At 38.8% G+C, this 21,898-nt stretch overlaps 1 protein-coding gene across 3 annotated transcripts in view; it reads left to right on the top strand.

The window, feature by feature from the left end:
- Positions 1–21,898, top strand: part of cdkl1 (cyclin-dependent kinase-like 1 (CDC2-related kinase)) — a 40,814-nt gene that overhangs the window by 14,654 nt on the left and 4,262 nt on the right. Inside the window, exons 2-8 of one of the 3 annotated variants that reach the window (XM_043697605.1) lie at positions 1,460–1,581; positions 2,950–3,022; positions 4,931–5,021; positions 11,123–11,323; positions 13,983–14,065; positions 14,508–14,564; positions 20,668–20,817. In XM_043697605.1, coding sequence (XP_043553540.1) covers positions 1,460–1,581; positions 2,950–3,022; positions 4,931–5,021; positions 11,123–11,323; positions 13,983–14,065; positions 14,508–14,564; positions 20,668–20,817 — 777 coding nt within the window. The remainder of the gene's footprint in view (positions 1–1,459; positions 1,582–2,949; positions 3,023–4,930; positions 5,022–11,122; positions 11,324–13,982; positions 14,066–14,507; positions 14,565–20,667; positions 20,818–21,898) is intronic. The other 2 variants (XM_043697606.1, XM_043697607.1) reach the window with 2 other exon arrangements.

The following is a 21,898-nucleotide window of genomic DNA, read 5'->3' as shown; positions in this document are numbered from 1 at the left end:
CCAGAGGAAGTGGTGGAGGCTAGTACAATTGCAACATTTAAAAGGCATTTGGATGGGTATATGAATTGGAAGGGTTTGGAGGGATATGGGCCAGGTGCTGGCAGGTGGGACTAGATTGGTTTGGGATATCTGGTCGGCATGGACGAGTTGGACCAAAGGGTTTGTTTCCATGCTGTACATCTCTATGTAAGATGCTAAAGGAGATTGACAAAGTATATTTGGAGAGAATGCTTCCCCCATGGGACAATCTAGAATGAGAGGTCATAGTTTAAGGTTAAGGGGTAACAGTGACGAGGAGATATTACTTCTCTCAAAGGGTTATAAATCTGTGGAATTCACTTGCTCAGAGTATGATGGATGCTGGGTCATTGAGTAAACTTGAGATTACTAAATGAAAATCTGTCAATGGGTTGAAGAGTTGTGTATGGAAAGTGGGCAAGAAAGTGGAATTGAGGCCCAGATGAGATCAGCTGTGATTGAAATGAATGGTGGAGCAGGCTAAATGGGCTGAATCACTTACTCCTGTTCCACTTTCTTATGTTCTTTTGTATGATTAACTGCTCCCCATTGAGACTTCCTGTTCAAGGTGTGAAATGTCCTCAACTGTGCAAAAGTGTGTGGTAAGTGGAAACTGAGTTGCTTTTAGTCCAAGACGATTATCATTGAAAGTATTCATTCAGCAAATAATCTGTAGTAAATATTGATGTTGGAAATCAGATTTTACAATTCCAGTTTCTCAAATTTCAGTTTGATTTGAGTTATTAAAGAGGCCACTACTTATCAAAGTGATCAGTGCCATATATTTACATTTTTATATTTTTAAATTTAGTTCACTTTCTTGAGCTAAATTGACGCTCTTTGGTTTGTTCATACTGAATCAATAAAGGACTTTCACCAGCTTCAGATAAGCAAAGGTTTGATTTTTATTTTTCTCTGTACAATTTTTGACCCTCGGATTAAACCACCACTAGTCATCTCTCCCTACTGAGAGAAAAGCCTTACAATCTGGTAGGACTATTGGTGGCTTTACTGGGGGTCATTTAGCTCAGTTAGCTGGACAGCTGGTTCACAATGCAGTGTGATGCCAACAGCATGGTTCAATTCCTGCACTGCTGAGTTTACCATGAAGGACTCTCCTCAGCCTCTCCCCTTGCCTGAAGTTTAGTGACCTTCAGGTTAAACCACCAACAATTATGTCTCTCTTATGAGAGCACAGTTCTATGGCCTGGTAAGACTATGGCAATTTTATTCTACCAAGTTCCAGCTATATCAATAATTAGTCCAGGTTCATTGAGTAATTTAACTCGTACTCACATGATCCTTATATCTACAACTCCAGATGGACTATGATCCTGTTTAATACTACAAAATGAAGGAACTATCTAAAGCCCATGGTAAAGGGCAGAGCTTGCATTACATAATGCATGCAAATCTCTCAAAATAACATTTTATTTTTCAGCAACTCAAACATGCCAATCTTGTCAACTTGATTGAGGTGTTCAGAAGAAAACGAAGGCTTCACTTAGTTTTTGAGTACTGTGATCACACCGTGTTAGATGAATTGAACCGATACCCCACAGGGTAAGTAACATTGAGTGTAGCCTACACAACACACCTGAGATGCGTAGAAGCGGAACGTAGCATTCCAAGTTTGATTGCTCAGATTTTCTGATTTATGGCACTGATTTATTCTTGGCAATGAGAAATTGAATCATAGAATGTCTACAGTGTGTAAACAGGCAATTCAGCCCACAGAGTCCACATCGACCATCCAAAGAGCATCCTACCTGGACCCACCCTTGTCACCCCATCCACTTAACCTGCATTTTCCATGACTAAGCCGCCTACCCTGCACATCCCTAGACACTTTGAACAATTTAGCATGGCCAATCCACTCAACCTACACATCTTTGGACTGTGGGAGGAAACCAGAGCACCCAGAGGAAACCCACGCAGAAATAGGGAGCATGTGCAAACTACACACAGACAGCCACCCGAAGCTGAAACCGAACCCGGGTCCCTGGAACTGAGAGACAGCAGTGCTAACCACTGAGCCACTGTGCTGCCAGACTAGTTGAGCTTTAGTTGCTAACTTTTCTTCAGAATTATGCTAACCAAAAAATGGATTAATAATGTGGCTCTTCATAATCTAAGTCATTTGACGGAAATAACAATTTTGTTGGCAGATCTTTTGAAAACCCCAAAGCTGTACTTTAAGTGGATAGCTTTTTGATGTATAATACAAAATAAGCAAATACGATTTAATTTATGCCACAAAATTCCATAAAAAGCAAATGTAAATTGGTTCTTTATCATTTTGTATTTAAAGTAGTAAATGCACTGAACAAGTATGTATTTGGTAGAAAAGATTGTTATTTATCTCGAGTTTTTACAGCACTGCTTTTACGAATAGCATGACTACCCTACATGTTTGAATATTTCATATGTGATTTAAATCACATCTGGGATATAGTATTTCAGTTGAGAAACCATTACTGATTTGAGTCAGCATATGTGACGAGCATCAACTCTGCAGGACGTATTGGTTTTCTGCATCCGTCTGGTCTTGACTTACTGTTAGTGAGCTATGTTCTTATTGTGAATATTTAATTGGATCCTCAATTAATAATGCATGTTATTGCATGAATCAATGCAGACCACGGAGGCTACAGAATAATTCACATTTTAAGCACTTGCCCCTCCAGTAACAGGCTTTGTGTTAGATTTATGTGTATTTGCATTCTTGATACATTTTATAAAACCTGGAAAATCAGGACTCCCATATTCTCATGCATATTAAAGTGGATTCAAATTTCTTTAATATTTACTTTGTGATTTTACTTTGTGTATTATTCATTACCAAGTTTTTGAGCCAAATTTGTCATCACTATTATAGTTAGAAAAGGAATGAAAAATATTTAATCTCTGTAATGCTTTTCCTTTTCTTAGGGTACCAGATCATTTAGTGAGGAGAATTACGTGGCAAACACTGCAAGCTGTGAACTTTTGCCATAAGCACAATGTAAGCTCACTGGTGCTTTTATATACAAAGTATTGTACAACTCACAAATAGTGCACCATTATACTGTATTTATAATACTGATTCATTTTGAGAATGTTTAAACCTTTAGTTAGATTCATATACTACAATTACAGAGGGTGGTGCATTTATGGAATGAGCTGCCAGAGGAAGTGGTGGAGGCTGGTTCAAATGCAGTATTTAAAAGGTGCCTGGATGGATATATAATAGGAAGGGTTTAGAGGGGTGCACTAGATTAGGTTAAGATATCTGGTCAGCATAGACACGTTGGACCGAAGGGTCTGTTTCCGTGCTGTACATCTCTATGACTCTAATTAAATATACTGTATTTGGATATGCCAGATGTCCAATCCTCTTTTAGACCAAAGCCTGACTTTTAAAGAAATCACTTCCTCAATATACTAAATTCTTAAATTAGTTTTGATATTTTATATTCGATTGGTCATTTATCAGCACTACTATGAGGTGGAACGTGTTGCAGTACCTGTCAGAAAGATGGTGCTGTCCATATAATCATACAGCTGCAAAAACAATAATACTGGCTTTTAATTGATTGGAAGTCTATTAGTATGGAAACTCTGATGTGTAAAACGACTCGATCCCTTTACATGTTGTGAAGTGGAATAAGGGAAAGTGAAGAAAGCAGTTATCATTAAATATATTTGGCTCAATAACAAAGCCCATTATGGGCATGCTCAAGAGTTTTGACTGATGGTTGTGATTTTGAAAATCTCCCCCTTTATCATGCGGGTATGCAGCTGTTCCTGAGGTATCTGTCTTTGCTGCTTGCCCGTTGTGTTCACAAAGAGATATTGATGTCGCCATGCGCTTTTTTGTGATGTCACCTGCACTTGCACAGATACTTCTCCCAATGCAGATCTGACTGGTGTCAATAGGGGCATTGGAGTAGTCATGTTTTAGCATTGATTTTACAGAGTATCTGTTCACAATCAAACTAAACAGGCCATTAATTTGTTTCAATCTTTGACTCAACAGTCTAAATATTTTATCTGTGTAAAACATAGCTTGGATATAAGTGACTTTAAATGGAAGATACATATTTAAATGGAAGGTATATATTTAGGTCATTATATGGCTAGGGTATACATTACAGGGTAAATTCGTACCCTCTGTTTTTCTCAGCTGAAAAAATACATTTTACTCAATAAAGTGAACTGGTAAAACGACCTATAGTTTACCATATTGTAAGATAAATATATGGAATCTTTTAGGGAAATATTTTTATGTAATATTACCAGATTTTAAATTTTACTAGCTTGCAATCAAGTTTTGCAAATGGCTGTAATTCTAGGTCCTTTTGGATTGATTTTCAACTTTCCTGATTAATCAAATGGTAAAACATTACAAGTAGTAGGAAATAAATAGTAATATGTTAAAACAACAAATTTCTGAGAGGTTGTGGGGATATAATTAAAAATGGGTTGAATCTGCATTGTTATTGGAATTCTCCCATTAAAAGTTTTCAGTAGTCTTTTTCCAGATGTCTTTTATTATATCAGGAATTACAATTTATAAGATAAATAAGAACTACAATTTCTAGCTAAGTATATTTTTGTTATTCTTGCAACTGTTTAGCATTTTTGAACTTTGATATTTTAAAAACTGCTGCATCTTCAGTTTAAAGTTTAAAAAGAGTACTGATATTGAGCAATGAAAGATTAAAACTACTTTGAAAGGTAAATGTTTCAATTGGGCATTTGCAAGGTTAATAATGGATAGTTATACTGTGGTGTTTTAAGTATTACTCAAATGCCTTTGGCCAGTTTCATATATTGAATATATACATACCAACCATCCTGTAGCATTTGTGTAGTAATGGCCTTTATTTTGATGAATTAATTTATTAATTTTTATTTTATATCTTTGCAGTGTATACATAGGGATGTAAAACCAGAAAATATCTTAATTACAAAACATCACGTCATTAAACTTTGTGATTTTGGTTTTGCCAGGATATTAAGTAAGTGAATATCCTATATTTTCAACAGATATCTAATGGTTAGTATTACCATTTGTACACCGATAATAAGATTTATGGCAATTATTTAGCAATCCTTGAGTGGCATTACCATGCTGATAACTAAAAGAAAGTAACTGGTTCAATAGATTATATGCATAAATTGAAGATAACAATTGAGTTGTTACATATCATAACAATTTAGGATTTCATTATAATACCAGCAAAAATTTGCAATTATCACCAACATCTTCTAGAATAAAATGAAATTCTCAACTCTCTTCTAATCTTTCTATTGCTTTATTTTAAATCTTGTAAGGAGGTGCTGGAAGTGGTTGGCTAACGTGGTGTCACTGTTTAAGAAAGGTGGTAAGGACAAGCCAGGGAACTATAGACCAGTGAGCCTGACGTCGGTGGTGGGCAAGCTGTTGAAGGGAATCCTGAGGGACAGGATGTACATGTATTTGGAAAGGCAAGGACTGATTAGGGATAGTCAACATGGCTTTGTGCGTGGGAAATCATGGCTCACAAACTTGGTTGAGTTTTTTGAAGAAGTAACAAAGAAGATTGATGAGGGCAGAGCAGTAGATGTGATATATATGGACTTCAGTACAGTGTTCGACAAGGTTCCCCATGGGAGACTAATTAAATGGGCTGAGAAGTGTCAGATGGAGTTTAATTCAGATAAATGCAAGGTGCTGCATTTTGGGAAGGCAAATCTTAGCAGGACTTATACTTAATGGTAAGGTCCTAGGGAGTGTAGCTGAACAAAGAGACCTTGGAGTGCAGGTTCATAACTCCTTGAAAGTGGAGTCGCAGGTAGATAGGATAGTGAAGAAGGCGTTTGGTATGCTTTCCTTTATTGGTCAGAGTATCGAGTACAGGAGTTTGGAGGTCATGTTGTGGCTGTACAGAACATTGGTTAGGCCACTGTTGGAATATTGCGTGCAATTCTGGTCTCCTTATTGGAAAGATGTTGTGAAACTTGAAAGGGTTCAGAAAAGACTTACAAGGATGTTGCCAGGGTTGGAGGATTTGAGCTATAGGGAGAGGCTGAACAGGCTGGGCTGTTTTCCCTGGTGCTTCGGAGGCTGAGGGGTGACCTTATAGAGGTTTACAAAATTATGAGGGGCGTGGATAGGGTAAATAGGCAAAGTCTTTTCTCTGGAATGGGGCAGTCCAGAACTAGAGGGCATAGGTTTAGGGTGAGAGGGGAAAGATATAAAAGAGACCCAAGGGGCAACTTTTTCACACAGAGGGTGGTACGTGTATGGAATGAGCTGCCATGAGAGGAAGTGGTGGAGGCTGGTACAATTGCAACATTTAAGAGGCATTTGGATGGGTATATGAATAGGAAGGGTTTGGAGGGGTATGGGCCGGTGCTGGCAGGTAGGACTAGATTGGGTTGGGATATCTGGTCGGCATGGACGGGTTGGACCAAAGGGTCTGTTTCCATGCTGTACACCTCTATGACTCTGAAAGGCTGGGTAGACTGGGACATTTTTCATTGGAGTGTTGAAGGGTGACCTTTATAGAGGTTTATAAAATCATGAAGGGATTAGATAAGGTGAATAGCCAAGGTCCTATCCCAAAGGTAGGGGAGTTCAAAATTAGAGGACATAGTTTTAAGGTGAATGGAGAAAGCGTTAAAAGGGAGTTGAGGGGCAGCATTTTCACACAGAGGGTTGTTCGTACTGCCAGAGGACGTGGTAGATGCAGGTACAGATACAACATTTAAAAAGACATTTGGACAGGTACATGAATAGGATAGGGAAAGAGGGATATGGGCCAAACACTGGCAAATGGGACTAGTTTATGGGAACTATGGGAAACCTGGTTAGCATTGGCAAGTTGGACCGAAGGGTCCTTTTCCATGCTGTATGATTCTATGATATCTGAAGAACAGCTGCACCTTCAGTTTAAATTTTAAATTGAGAAATAAAGGACAAACTACTTTGAAATATAAATTTTTCAATTGGGCAATTGCTGAGTTAATAATGTATAGTTATATTGTGGCATTTTAGGTATTACTCAAATGTCTTTGGCCAGTTTCATATTGAATATATACATACCAACTATGGTGTAGCATTTCTGTAGTAATGGCCTTTTGATTAATTTATTTAAATATAGGTCGGATATGGAAGGGGAATGCACTAATGCAGGATGTTAATTTCTTTTTTAAAAAATGATTATTTGATTGTATATTTTACTAGAAAATAGAAGATTGTGGTTAAATCCTGAAACTGTTTGAGCATATGTTCTAGGTGGACATTTCAATTTTAAGCTGTCACTATACTTTTTAGAAGTGCGATCCTTTAAGGGGGGTTGGTTCGTTCAGTTGGCCAGTTTGTGATACAATGTGATCATAAATCATGGAATCGTAGAATTCCTTCAGTGCGTAAAGAGGCCATTCGGCCAATCGAGTCTGCACGACCCTCCAAAGAGCATTCCATGCAGATCCCTTCCCTATTCCTGTAACCCTACATGGGATTTTACAATGGCTAACCATCTAATTTGCATATTCCTGGACATTATGGGACAGTGTTTAGCATGTGCAATCCACCTAATCTGCACATCTTTGGATTTGGTGCCAATGGCATGGGTTTGATTCCCACACAGGCTGAGGTTACCCTGAAGGATTCTCCTTCGAGAGCTCTTCCTGAGCCTGAGCTGTGGTGATCCTCAGGTTAAATCACCACCAGTTGTCTCTCTCTTATTAGAGATCAGCCCAATATTCCAGTAGGACTGTGGCGAATTTACATTTATCTTGTTGTCCTGTAAAATTTAAAACCTTGGATTAAGGTCTTCCAAATGTTCAGATGGACATAAAGTGCCCAATCCTAACATTCTGCAAGTGGATGAGTTTTGAATGGGTTAAAATCAGGCTCAAAAGCTCTCTTCAAAGAGTTGAGAGTTTTTCAAATTTCTTGGTTAATATTGTTTCCTCATTTGACATTATCTAACTATCCTAAATGGTGATTCAGATTTTTGCTTTTGTGCAACTTTATTGTCCAAACATAACTCTTGCGTACACACATTAGAAAAGTAACTGCAATTTAAATGTAATCATATTGATGCAATTTGGGACGACTGAGCAATGTGATAAGGTACTAAAGGATCATTAGTTTTAGCGAGTTATGAGAAGATTTGTAGCTCAGTTTGAGGTTCTGGATGTAGGTTTGTTCACTGAGCTGAAACATTTTCAGATGTTTCATCACCACACTACTAGATATCATCTTCAGTGAGCCTCTGGATCAAGCACTGGTGGTGTAGCCCGCTTTCTCTTTATATGTTTAAGTTTCCTTGGGTTGGTGATGCTATTTCCTATGGTGATGTCATTTCCTGTTCTTTTTCTCAGGGGTTGGTAGGTGGGATCCAAGTCAGTGTGTTTGTCGATAGAGTTCCAGTTAGAATGCCATGCTTCTAGGAATTCTCGTGCATGTCTCTATTTGGCTTGTCCTAGGATGGATGTGTTGTCCCAGTCAAAATGGTGTCCTTCCTCATCCATATGTAGGGATACTTCTGAGAGTGGGTCATGTCTTTTTGTGGCTATTTGATGTTCACGCATCCTGGTGGCTTGTTTTCTGCCTGTTTGTCCAATGTAGTGTTTATTACAGTCCTTGCAAGGCATTTTGTACATGCTTGTTGTCTGTATAGGGTCTTTCAAGTTCATTAGCTGCTGTTTTAGTGTGTTGGTGGGTTTGTGGGCTACCATGATGCTAAGGGGTCTGAGTAGCCTGGCAGTCATTTCCGAAATGTCTTTGATGTAGGGGAGAGTGGCTAGGGTTTCTGGATGTGTTTTGTCTGCTTGTTTGTGTTTGTTGCTGAGAAATCTGTGGACTGTATTCATGGGTATCCGTTCTTTTTGAATACACTATTTGGATGATTTTCCTCTGTGCTGCAGTGTGTGTTGGCTCGTTGGAATAATGTTCTAATGCAGCTTCGTTTGTGGATGTTAGGATGATTGCTTCTGTGGTTTGATGTGGTCTGTATCTGTTGTTTTCTTGTAGACGCTAGTTTGAAGTTTCCCATTGGCTGTTTGCTCTATTGTGTCATCTAGGAATGGCAGTTTGTTGTTTTCCTCCACTTTAGTGAATTTTATGCCAGTAAGGGTATTATTGATGGTCTTGAAGGTTTCCTCTAATTTGTTTCATTTAGTGATGATGAAGGTGTCATCCATGTAGCAGACCCAAAGTTTGGGTTGGATGGTTAGCAGAGCTGTTTATTCGAGTCTCTGCATTACTGCCTCTGCTAAGAATCCTGATATCTGAGATCCTGTGGATGTTCCATTGGTAAAACAGCAGCTAATGAACTTGAAAGACCTAAACAGAGAATAAGCAAAACTAATGTAATTTACAAAATACCGTGCAAGAACTGTAACAAACACTACATTGGACAAACCGAGGCAGAAAACTGGCCACCAGGATACATGAACATCAAGTAGCCACAAAAAGACATGACCCACTCTCAAGAGTATCCTTATGTACAGATAAGGAAGGACACCACTTCAACTGGGACAACACATCCATTCTAGGACAAACCAAACAGAGACACACAAGAATTCCTAGAAGTGTGGCATTCCAACCGGAACTCTATCAACAAACACATTGACTTGGATCCCACTTACCACCCCCTGAGAACAGAAAAAGAACAGAAAATGATATCAACGTAGGAAATGACATCACTACCGGAAATGACATCACTAGCCCAATCAAACCCAAGCATTATCTGATCGAGATGGGCGGGCACTATTTCGTTCAGATGATCAATTATTTGGTTAATCGATTAAATGCCTTTTCTCTGGAACTCGGAGTTTTTAAGTCTGCTCCCTATTCAGGAGACCAGCAGCAGCACCGCACGCAAGCGCCCGCCCCAAACCCATCCAACACTGCCCCCGTCCGCTCCCAAACCCATCCACCACTGCCCCTGCCCCACCCAACACCGCCCCAACACTGCCCCCCAAACCGTCCAACACCACTCCCAACACTGTCCTGGTCCAGCACTGCCCCCATTCCCTGTCCAACACTGTCCCTGGCCCCTCTCTGGGGCAGCCAGACTGGACACCAACAATAAGACTACTGCTGCTGCCTTTATAGGGTAAGTCTCCAAATAGTGCACACACTCTCTCACACACAACCCCAGTCGTGCGCACAACTTTTTACTGCACCTTTTTGAGAGGTTCCAAGTCTGCCCTGTACAGGACAATGTTGGTCAAATTATCTGGAGGGGGGAGGGGGGGTTAGGGTACACCACTCTGTAGAACTCCAGGGAAAGTGTGGGGAGAGATGGAGGGAGGGAGTCAGTCATTTGGAGACGGTGCCTGTTTAATCACTGTAAACAAAAGACGCGATCACTGTTGGAAACACGTCTTTGATGTAATGTTTCCATTGGGACCTTGAGATCACCTTTGGATAATCCAATTTTTTGGATAATTGGTATTCAGATAATTGAGGTTCCCCTGTAAATAGAAAGCGGGCAACACCACCAATGCTTCATTGGGAGGCTCACTGAAAATGTTACCTCGTATGATGATGAAACATCTGAAAACGAACCTTCCAGCTCAGCGAGCAAACCTACATACAGGTCATTGGTTTTGTTAAAACAGTATATCCTCCCATTAAACAAAATCAGAACTTGTTGGAAAAACGCATGTGCGGCAGTATCTGTGGGAGCAAGCAGCATTAACATTTTGGGTCCAGTGACCCTTTTTCAGAACAAAGTGAGTTAGGGCGGCACGGTGGCTCAGTGGTTAGCACTACTGCCTCACAGCACCAGGGACCTGGGTTTGATTCCAGCCTCGGGCGACTGTCTGTGTGGAGTTTTCACATTCTCCCAGTGCCTGCGGGGAATATAGGGTTACAGGGGATAGGATGAGGGGTGAGTCTCGGTGGGATGGTCTTTTGTGGGTTGGTGTGGACCTGATTGGCTGAATGGCCTGCTTCCACACTGTTGGGATTCTATAATTGAATTTTTCCAGCAATTTCAGATTTTGCTTGATTTCCTGCATCCGCGGTTCTTCGTGTTTTTTTAAATCTTCCTATTAAAGTAAGCTTTGGCTGCCTGAGGTCATTCAGCATTTTCTAGTTTCACATTTTATTTTGTAGCTGGTCCAGAAGATTACTACACAGATTACGTAGCAACGCGTTGGTATCGCGCCCCAGAGCTGTTGGTTGGAGATACACAATATGGCCCTCCAGTGGATGTTTGGGCAATCGGCTGCCTTTTTGCAGAATTGTTATTTGGAGCCCCCTTGTGGCCAGGAAAATCAGATGTTGATCAGCTTTATCTGATTAGAAAAACACTAGGTGGGTACCATATTGGAAATATTAGAAATTGCACTCCTTTTGTTTAAGTCAAAATGGATTTCTAAGTGAATCAAATAATCATTAGTAAATTTACAAAAAAAGCTAATTTGCATGTTAGGAGTATAAGATTCTTTTACATTTAGGTGTTGCCAACTACTCCATTGGTTGCATTCCCCCATCTCTAAGTCAGAAGGCTATGGGTTATGTTCCACTCCAGAGAGTTGATATGAGAATCAAGAGCTGACACTCCAATGCAGTATTAAGGGAGTGCCACACTATTGGAGGTGCTTTCCTGCTGTCTCAATTGGATCCTGACACTATTTTGAAGAAAAGCAAGAGTTCTGCAAGGTCTCTTTGCAAATGTTTCTACCTCAATCAACATCACTAACAATTAATATGCAATTAGTATCACACTTTGTTTGTGGGAGTTTGCTGTTTATAAATTTGCTGCGACATTTACTGTATTACAACCGTAACCACATTTCAAAATGACTAATTGACTGTCGAGTACTTTGGGACATCTTGGCATCATGGAAGATGCAACTTTACTGTAAGGCTTTTCATTAAATAATTTGGAAAAGATTTAAATAACTTATGATGACAAACAAATGTATTTAAATTTACAGCATACCTAACATATGACATTAATCCCAAGCATTTCATAGCAGCATAGAGAACAAAAATTGACAATCAAAGGAGTGACTAGGAGCAATATCTAATAGCTTTGATCTAATAGTTTTTATGGAGAGTTTTAAAAGGATAGAGATCACAAGGTAAAGGAGTAATTCTAAGACATGGGCATAGTTAATTGAAGGCATGGTCTTCTCAGGATGGCGGCCACTGACTAGTGGGACCAGCCAGAAGGGTCAGTGTTGGGACCACAATTTCTCACTTTATACATTAATGGTCTGGATGAAGGAATAAGGGCATTTTGGCTAAGTTTGTAGATGATATAAAGCTAGGTGGAGCATAACGTAGTATTGGGGCAGTAGCAAGGCTGCAGAAAGATATAGACAAGTTAGGAGAATGGGCAAAGAAATGTCAGATAAAATATAATGTGGGAAAGAGCTCATGTACTTTGGTCAGAAGGACACAGTCATGGATTATTTTTTAAATGAGAAAATTCAGAAATCTGAAGTCCAAAGGGACTTGGGAGTCCTAGTCCAGGTTTCTTTTAAGGTAAACTTGCAGGTTGAGTCAGTAGTTGAAACTTTATTGCTGGAACAGCACAGCAGGTCAGGCAGCATCCAGGGAACAGAGTCAGTAGTTAGGAAGGCAACTACAATGAGGTCATTCACTTCAAGGGGACTAGAATCTGTGCTGTTCCAGCAATAAAGTTTCAACTTTGATCTCCAGCATCTGCAGACCTCACTTTCTCCTCGAAGGTTGAGTCAGTAGTTAGGAAGGCAACTACAATGAGGTCATTCACTTCAAGGGGACTAGAATATAAGAGTAGGAATGTACTTCTGAGGTTTTATAAGGCTCTGGTCAGACTATATTTAGAGTATTGTGAGCAATTTAGGGCCCCTTACCTCAGGAAGGATGTATTGGCCTTGGAGTGGGTCCAGAGGAGGTTCACCAGAATGATCCCGGGAATGAAAGGTATAACGTATGAGGAACACTTAAGGACTCTGGAACTCGACTCGATGGAGTTTAGAAGGAGGAGGGGGAATTTGATATAAACTTAGAGTATTGAATTGTCTGGACAAAGTGGATGTTGGGAAGATGTTTCCATTGGCAGGAGAGACAAGGAACTGAGGGCACAGCCCTTGGGTAAACCCTTTGGAACAGAGATAAGAAAAACCTCTTTAGCCAGAGGGTGTGGAAGAATTGTGGAACAGGCAATATCTTAACAATGGAATATATGTGTTTGAGAATCAGAGCTGATATTTTTTAATATAATAATTGGATCAAAGTTGTTGTGTCAATAAGATTGATAAATTATGTTCATCCAGTGAGCCCTTCTGATACATTGATTTCTAAAATGCAATGTAGCTATATCCTCAATTTTATTTTTGATGTCAACAATTTGTCTATTTCCTTCTAAGTAGCTTCCAACCTCTCTATTTGCAAATGCAAGTGTCTATTTAAACTTATTATTATATAATTACATATTCCACTGTGAGGGAAATGTATAATACAAATATAACTACAGGATGCACCACTTGTAAAATGGGAACTCAGCTCTGTCATTTGAAGACTGTAATTGCTTTTCATTCCTTGTTTAATACCACAGGTGATTGAGTATGTTTACTGGTGGAGCTGACTTGGCACTGCACATGTATGCCATCAGATGCACTTCCTTTACTATCAGGAGCATTAAACATAAATATATTATTCTGTTGCCAAAGTGAATTATTTTAAGGCTACATGGTGTAATTGCTCTGCAGTTTGAGTGGCATACTTGGATTAAATACAGGTCAAATTGGCTTCCTTTGTCTTTGAATTTAACGGTTAAATATGCACGGACTAAAAGTCCATTCAGAGTTAATTGTGGAGATTAGATTGTTTGCCAGTTTCACATTGTATCCTAGAAGCACAAAATGTTTTATGATTATTTGCATTGTTCAGTGTGACTTTGTGCACTCAATGACACATTGTAATCTTAATATATCCATTAAGGGTTTAGTAACAACTATTGTATCTTGATTTCGTACAGGGGATTTGATTCCTCGGCATCAACAAGTCTTCAGTTCAAACCAGTTCTTCAGTGGAGTCAGCATACCAGTGCCTGATATGGTGGTATGGCATTATGTTATTCTAGGAAAGCAGAATTCGGATTTGTAACTTAATACAAATGGATTGTTCATATTTGAACATTGTGATCTGAATTTTTGATTTTCTGTCCCTTTCTTTTGTGTAAATGGGCCTTTAACTCTGCCTGAACTTTCAACGTTAGGAATACATTAGATACAAATGGCAGGCTTTCTTGCCTACTGGGATTTCTGCTTAAACCAGAGCTTGGGTTTGGAATATTGTAGGTGCCTGCCACAGCCATCAGAGGAAACCTAAGGAAAAACAACTATTTTATGCAGAAACTTTACATTTGCAATTGGGACCCCGATTATGACTACTATTCCCTATTTCTTACATTTGTTTTGTAGTGAAGTGCAACATTTGAAAATCTAGTTTTTCTACACTGTTTGAATAGTGTCGGTGTAACTGGAACTTATTTTCTCTATAGGAACCTTTAGAAATGAAGTTTTCAAATATTTCACAACATGCTCTTGGATTAATGAAGGTGAGTCCTGTTTATGTTGCACATTAATTCGCCAAGTAGGTGAGTATATTGTTATACATTTAGCAGTAAAAAGTACCTTTACACCCTCTAAGACAATGTGCATTATTGAATAAAAAGTTAGGGGTAAAAATCATCTGAATGATAAAAGACGTTATATAAGGGATATAAATTGGCTGCAGGGCTATTTGCATTGATAAATGATGTGATAAAGCCTTTAAAAAGACTTTGATGAGATAAATAAATCACTTCCACCTGGGGGTATTTAAATTAGAGGCCATATGTTCAGGCATTTGACCTGATGGAATGACAGTTGGCATCCAAGACAGGATGGTGAGTGGCTTGAAGTGAAACTTGCAGCAATTATGTCATACTGGACTGTGACTAGTGAGGTATCATTCTGACTGCAGTTGTTCACAATATTTGTGAATTATTTGGATATGGGGACCTAGAATGTTGAAAAAGATAGCTATGGGGATAATGAATGCCTTGGTGTTCATCTTTCAAAATTCTGTAGATTCTGGAATAGTTTCTGTATGTTGGAAAGTAGTGTATGTCACCCCAATATTTAAGAAGAAAGAAAGAAAATCAGGAACTACATACTTGTTAGCCTTATCATTATTAGGAAAAGTGCGAGAAATTATTTACAAAATTTAGATTACCTACAGTATGGAAACAGGCCCTTTGGCCCAACAAGTCCATATCGACCCACTGAAGAGTGACCCACCCCTCCACATTTACCCCTAACTAATGCATCTAACACTATGGGCAATTTAACATGGCCAATCCACCTGACCTGCACATTTTTGGATTGTGGGAAGAAACCGGACCACCCGGAGGAAACGCACACAGACACAGGGAGAATGTGCAAACTCCATACAGTCACCCGAGGCTGGAATTAAATCTGGGTGAAGCAGTGAGCCCGCCCCTTATCAAAAAGGATATGATAAATGGACATTTGGATTATAATTTATTCAGGCATGATTTTGTGAACAGAACATCGTGTGTGACAAACCTACTGGTGATTTTTAAATGATGTTATGAAATGATAGAAACAGGTTGGTGGAAATATGTATGCTTGACTTTTCAGAAGGCTTTTGGTAAAGTCCCAGACAGAGGTTGGTTAGCAAAGTTAAAGCATGTGGCTTAAGAGATCATGTACTGGCATTAAGGATTGACAGCAAGCAGAGTATAAATAAATGGGTCACTCATGTTTTGGCAGTTTGTGATGAGTGAGGTATCACGCTGATCAACACTTAAACATCACCTGTTCACAATGTCTGTGAATTATTTGCATGTACGGAGCTAATGTAATATTTCCAAATTCGAAGCAAGGTGAAAATGCATGCTGCGACAAAGATGGAAATGACTTCACAAGGATTTGAAAAGACTTATTGACTGAGGGGAGAAAAACAGCAGATGAAGTGTAATGTGGAAAAATGTGAGGTTATCCACTCGGATAGGCAGAATAGACGTGCAGTGCATTTTTGAAATGGCAAGAGGTGAGAAAATATAGATGTACAAGGAGACCCAGGAGTTATTGTCAACTCGTCACTGAAGGCTAATGTAGATGCAGCAAGCAATTATGAATGCTAATGTAATGTTATTGCAAGAAATTTGAGTAGAGGTTTATTGTTATCATTATTATTATTATTATTCTGCATCTAAAGGACCATACACAGTTTTCATCTGCCTACCTTCATTATTGTCATTGAGGGAGTGCAACAAACGTTCATCAGACTTGTTCCCAAACTAGTGGGACTGATCTGTGAATAGAGATTGGGCAAACTGGGCCTGTTTTCTCCAGAGTTTTGAAGAATGATCTCATTGAAATCAACAAACTACTTAAACGATAGGCAGTAGACATACAGGTTACTTGTTGCTTTGTTGGGGAAGACTGGAAATAAAGGAGAAACCACTTAGAACCGTGACAAGGTTGTGAATCTTTAGAATTCTCTGCTCCAGCTGGCTGCAGAAACATAGTCTTTGAGTAGGTTTAAAATAGAGGTTAACAGATTTCTAAGAGGAATACGGGGATATTATGGGGAGAAATACATTAAAGTAGATGATTAGACATGATCACAGTGAATGACTAAACAGGATCAATGGGGTGAATGGTCTACTCCCAGCTCCTATGTCAATGCATTAGATATGAGGTGCCTATGATCTCAGCTAGCTATTCTCTTAATTCATCAGTAGAGACCAATAATCTGGTTCTGAAATCCACGGTTCTTATAGATCTATGGACCATTTTTATGAATATGTGATTTTTTAGTCAAAACATAACAAAAGTTGTAGGAGCTCCAGCATTCAGTATTATGACTGATCTGGTCTTGGCTATAGCTCACCTTTGCTTTGTCCTCCCTAATATTTTTTCTCCTATAATTCAAGAACCTGTCTGTTACAGGTTTGAATATATGCAATGACTGAAGCATTCAAAGTTAGATAATTCCAAAGATTAACAGTACTTAAGAAATTTCTTTTCATCTGCATTCTGAAACTATATTGCCTTGTTACAAAACCACATCTCAAAGAAAAATATTGCCTCTATCATATATTTCAACAAGATTCTCTCTCATTGTTCTAAACTCCATCACAAATAAGCCAACATACTCAACCTTTCCACATAACCCTTAATCCCAGGAACTGACCTGGTAAATCTTCTGTGAACTGCAGGCATGTTACTCCTTATATTAAAACATTATGCAGTATTCATAGTTGCAATCTCATCAACATCATGCACAGTTGCAAGACTTCCTTACATTTATACATCATCCCCATTGCAATAAATGTCAACATTTCTATTTCCCTCCCTATTTACTTGCTTTTAACATTTTGTCTGTTACATACAAGGCCACCCAGATGCTTCTGCCACAACATTGTATAAATCCCTGCATTAAATTATTTGCTCTTCTATTTCAAAGTGGATAAGCTCTCATTTTCCCACATGAAATACCATCTGCCAACTTTTAGCTAAATCACTTAAGCCACCTATATTCTTTTGCATACTCCTTGATTGTTATCACAACCCGTTTCCCCACATATCTTTGCCTCATCAACAAATTTAACTCGAGTACAGATCCCTTGATCCAAGTCATGAATATAAATTGTAAATAGATGCAGACCAAGCACTGATACCTGTGGCACTCAAGTTAATTTGCCAACTTGAAAATGATCTATTTATCCTGATGCCTTCCTGGTGTTAGCTGATCTTCTATCCATACTTACTTCATCCCAAAATCATGACCTCATCTTGTATTGTAACTTTTGAGGCGGTGCCATCCACACGCCGTACCCAACCTGACCCTCACCGCAGTCCACATGCTGACCCCAGCCTGTCCCTCACTGCCATCCACACAGCGCCCCCAGCCTGTCCCTCACAGACATCCACACACCGTAACCAACCTGACCCTCACCGCAGTCCACATGCCGACCCCAGCCTGTCCCTCAGCCTGTCGGAAATCCAAATACACTATCTTCCGGTTTCTCCTTATCCTCTTTGTTGATAGAGGTGCTAGGCTAAATGGCCTAGTTTCCTGCTTTGTCTCCTTTTTTTTGAATAGGGATATTACATGTACTCAAAATCTAAGTTCTGCAGACCCTGTAAATTTGAAATAAAAATAAAAAATGTAGGAAATATTACTAAGTCTAGCAGCATCTGAAGGGTTTAGTCAGAAAGACTTCTTCTTTAATGATGATTGATCGTTAAATGCCAGGCTTTGTTTAAAATTCAAACCAGACAGGTTGACTCTGGTCAAAGGAGAAATGAATTGGTGAATGGCCAAAATATATTTTGCTGAATTGAAACAGGCATAGTGTTTGTGCATGTCATTTCTATCTCTGCACACTCTAATATCCAGTAAATGCTGACCAACTGCAGAATCACATATAATATTGGATATTGTTGCAACTTTTGCAAATACAACTTGATTGGGTACAGTCAGAATCTTTGAGGAGAAAGTGAGGACTGCAGATGCTGGAGATCAGAGCTGAAAATGTGTTGCTGGAAAAGCGCAGCAGGTCAGGCAGCATCCAGGGAACAGAAGAATCGACGTTTCTTCAGGAAGGGCTTATGCCTTCATCAACAGTCAGAATCTTGCTCGTTGCTGACAGCTGAATGTTATTTTAATGCAATCTGCCAGTCTTTGGAACATATGGCCCTCATATACACTCATAAAATATTATTCATCTGATGGGCAGAAGGTATTAAAGGAAGGCTCCAACCTGAAATGGTAACTCTGCTTTGCTTGCATTATATCTGCAGTTTTTCAATTCACTGGATGCTTCCAAAATTGAGAGATTTAGGAATACTACAATTAGTTCACATTCTTTTTAAATCCAAGAGTGGTAGCCATCAAGTCACAGATTCTCAGCCTAAGTCCCATTTGTTTAGCTTGTACATTTATTTTTGTGATTATGATGTTTTGACATTCCTCTCCCTTTCTTTTCTACTATTATTTAGATCCTCTATCATTTCCTGGTTTCACGTTAATTCTTCAATTTTATCCTGTTTACATCAGCTGCTCCCTTTTTTTATAAAAATATGAATGCTTCTGCAAGAATATGAGTTTACTCATAATACAGAAGATAGGGATTTAATATTCCTTTGCTAGTTTCCAGAATTTTTCCAAACTTTGTGGCCTACCCTGAAAGTTAACATTTTGTTTTTTTTTTCGTTCATTATGATACCATTATTAACTTTGGGTAACTGCAGTTTATCAGTCAGTCTTTTCTTTCTAATGCTATGTAAAAGTATAAAATTTCTTCACAAATTTCTGCCATGGCTTTTTCTACCAGCTTACTTGAGTGAACTCTACCTTCACTGCTTTGCAATTGCCTTTATGCTTGAGACATTAATTCAAAGTTTGTGAGAAGATTTGTAGCTCAGGTGCTTGTATTTGTGGTTCTGTTCGCTGAGCTGGGAATTTGCGTTGCAGACGTTTCGTCCCCTGTCTAGGTGACATCCTCAGTGCTTGGGAGCCTCCTGAGAAGCGCTTCTGTGATGTAAATGCCGGAGGAAACATCACAGAAGCGCTTCACAGAAGGCTCCCAAGCACTGAGGATGTCACCTAGACAGGGGACGAAACATCTGCAACACAAATTCCCAGCTCGGCGAACAGAACCACAACATTGAGACATTAATTTCAGTTCAACGTTTCTCACTCAAATGCAGCATGTGACATTCCACATTAATAGATCACTCTTCCCCAGTGGATCTCTGCCAAGAGATCATTAATCACTTATTACCTATTTATCGTATCTAAAATAGCCAGTAGTCTGGTTGTTTCCAATGTTCCAGTTAAGCCAGACACCATTTGGTATATAAACTGATGGTTTTCAGTTCAGATGCAAATTTTATGGCAATTCCATTCTTACTGCACTCTAATAAAAAAACTTTTTTCCTGTAATAAAAGGAAACAATTCACAAGACATCCATGGTCAGAAAGAACAGTTTTCAACTAATTCTAGACTCTGGAAATTCAGTTTCTTTTACCTCCCTGAAACACTTGTGACATTGAATCAAACCATAATTGCTCAGTCAGGTGTCAGGAGTAACTTTGAATGCAATTACTGTACAATACTAAAATTAATTTGAACACTTTAATAATTATGAATTTTCCCCCAATTATTAGTTTAACAATAGAGTAGCTGACAAAATATATATTTTATACATGTAAACAGTGCACTTCACCTTTTTCTTCCAAGCAGTGAGGCTACATTGTCAATGACTGGCCTAACTACAGAAAGTGCAATTCAAGGAGAAATATTTAGCTCCACAGCATTGTATGATCAGTCTTTGAATATATCTTCAGCTGGATGAAATAAGTGGGTAACCATTTGCTCAAGTCCCACAGTTTTAACTGTGCCTTCTAAGATGCTCAATTAAATCCTAAATTTACTTACTTTTTATAGTATGACAGCTGGAGAACAATTTGTTAGTGTTAGTGATATTGGAATGAAATTTCTTTAAGAACACATACAAAAAAAAAATAAATGAAGACAGTATTTTAACTCCTGAAATGAAGTGGACATGGGGAAGAAATAGATGGGCATGTGTTGATTATCTGTATGCAGAACCAATATTCATTCTAATTTATACACATAGGGGTGTTTACATATGGATCCAGCTGCTCGTCTAAACTGTGAACAGTTGTTGGATCATCCATACTTTGATAGTCTCAGAAAAGAACTGGAAATGAGCAAGCAAAAAGCTCTGAAAAGGCGTGTAAAACCACCACGCAGAAATGCTCCAGCAGTAAGTAGCTATGTGGTAAAACGAATTGAGGAAATAAAGTTGTTTTAAGTAACACTGCCATTCAGAAACCAAAGTGATTGTTATTTCGGCAATACGGACAATAAATTTGTCTTGTAATTAACTGTGCACGTGTCCTTTTAACTTGATAATTGCTAATGTTTGTCTATCAACCTCTTATTCAGAAAATGAGCAAGTGTAACATTTCTTTGTCTAATTTTCAGATTGTGAAAAATCTCTCACACTGTGACAAAAAGTACCAAGGAATGATTAATATGTTTTAAAAGTGAAAGTGAATGAAGCTTCAGTTTATCATCTCATGGTATTCAAATGATATAATTGATGCAGTTGAGGGAAAGCTAGTGATGTTTTAACAAATAATTGGCCAGATTTAATAGAAACTGTGCATCTCATAGCATACCGTAGTAATAAGACTTGATGGTAATATCAACAGGACAACTCAGGCCACAGCAAACAATGAGACTTAAGGATTGAGAATTAGAGAAGAATACTACAAAGGATGAAGAATTTATTGTAACAGTGGGTATAAGAAAGGAGTGGGGGAAGAAGAAAATTGGATCAAACAAAAAATCATAAGGAAAAGTTACAATTCACAATCTGAAAATTAGACAAAGAAATGTTACACTTGCTCATTTTCTGAATAAGAGGTTGATAGACAAACATTAGCAATAATAAGTTAAAAGAGCACTTGCACAGTAAATTACAAGACATAAATATCCTGTATTTTAGGTAATTGGTGCATTTACACATCAATTACCTGTTAGACCACACCATAGAAAGTTAAGAAATGAGGTACCACTGTTTTGCTCCTCGCATGGGCTTTCCAAATTGACCAAAACCTTGTGACGAATTGCAGTTCAGTGTATTTTTACGCGCAGCCCTCCACTCCCTCCGTTGCAACCCCAACCTCACTATCAAACCAGCAGACAAGGGAGGCGCAGTGGTAGTTTGGCGCACCGACCTTTACACCGCTGAGGCCAAACGCCAGCTCACAGATACCTCCTCCTACTGCCCCCTTGACCATGACCCCACCCCCCACCACCAAACCATCATCTCCCAGACC

Source organism: Chiloscyllium plagiosum, chromosome 10 (assembly GCF_004010195.1).
Source record: "Chiloscyllium plagiosum isolate BGI_BamShark_2017 chromosome 10, ASM401019v2, whole genome shotgun sequence".
In the NCBI taxonomy this organism is placed as follows: Eukaryota; Metazoa; Chordata; class Chondrichthyes; order Orectolobiformes; family Hemiscylliidae; genus Chiloscyllium; species Chiloscyllium plagiosum.
Note: the sequence above shows the minus strand (reverse complement) of the source record. Positions and strands in the feature narration are given on the sequence as shown.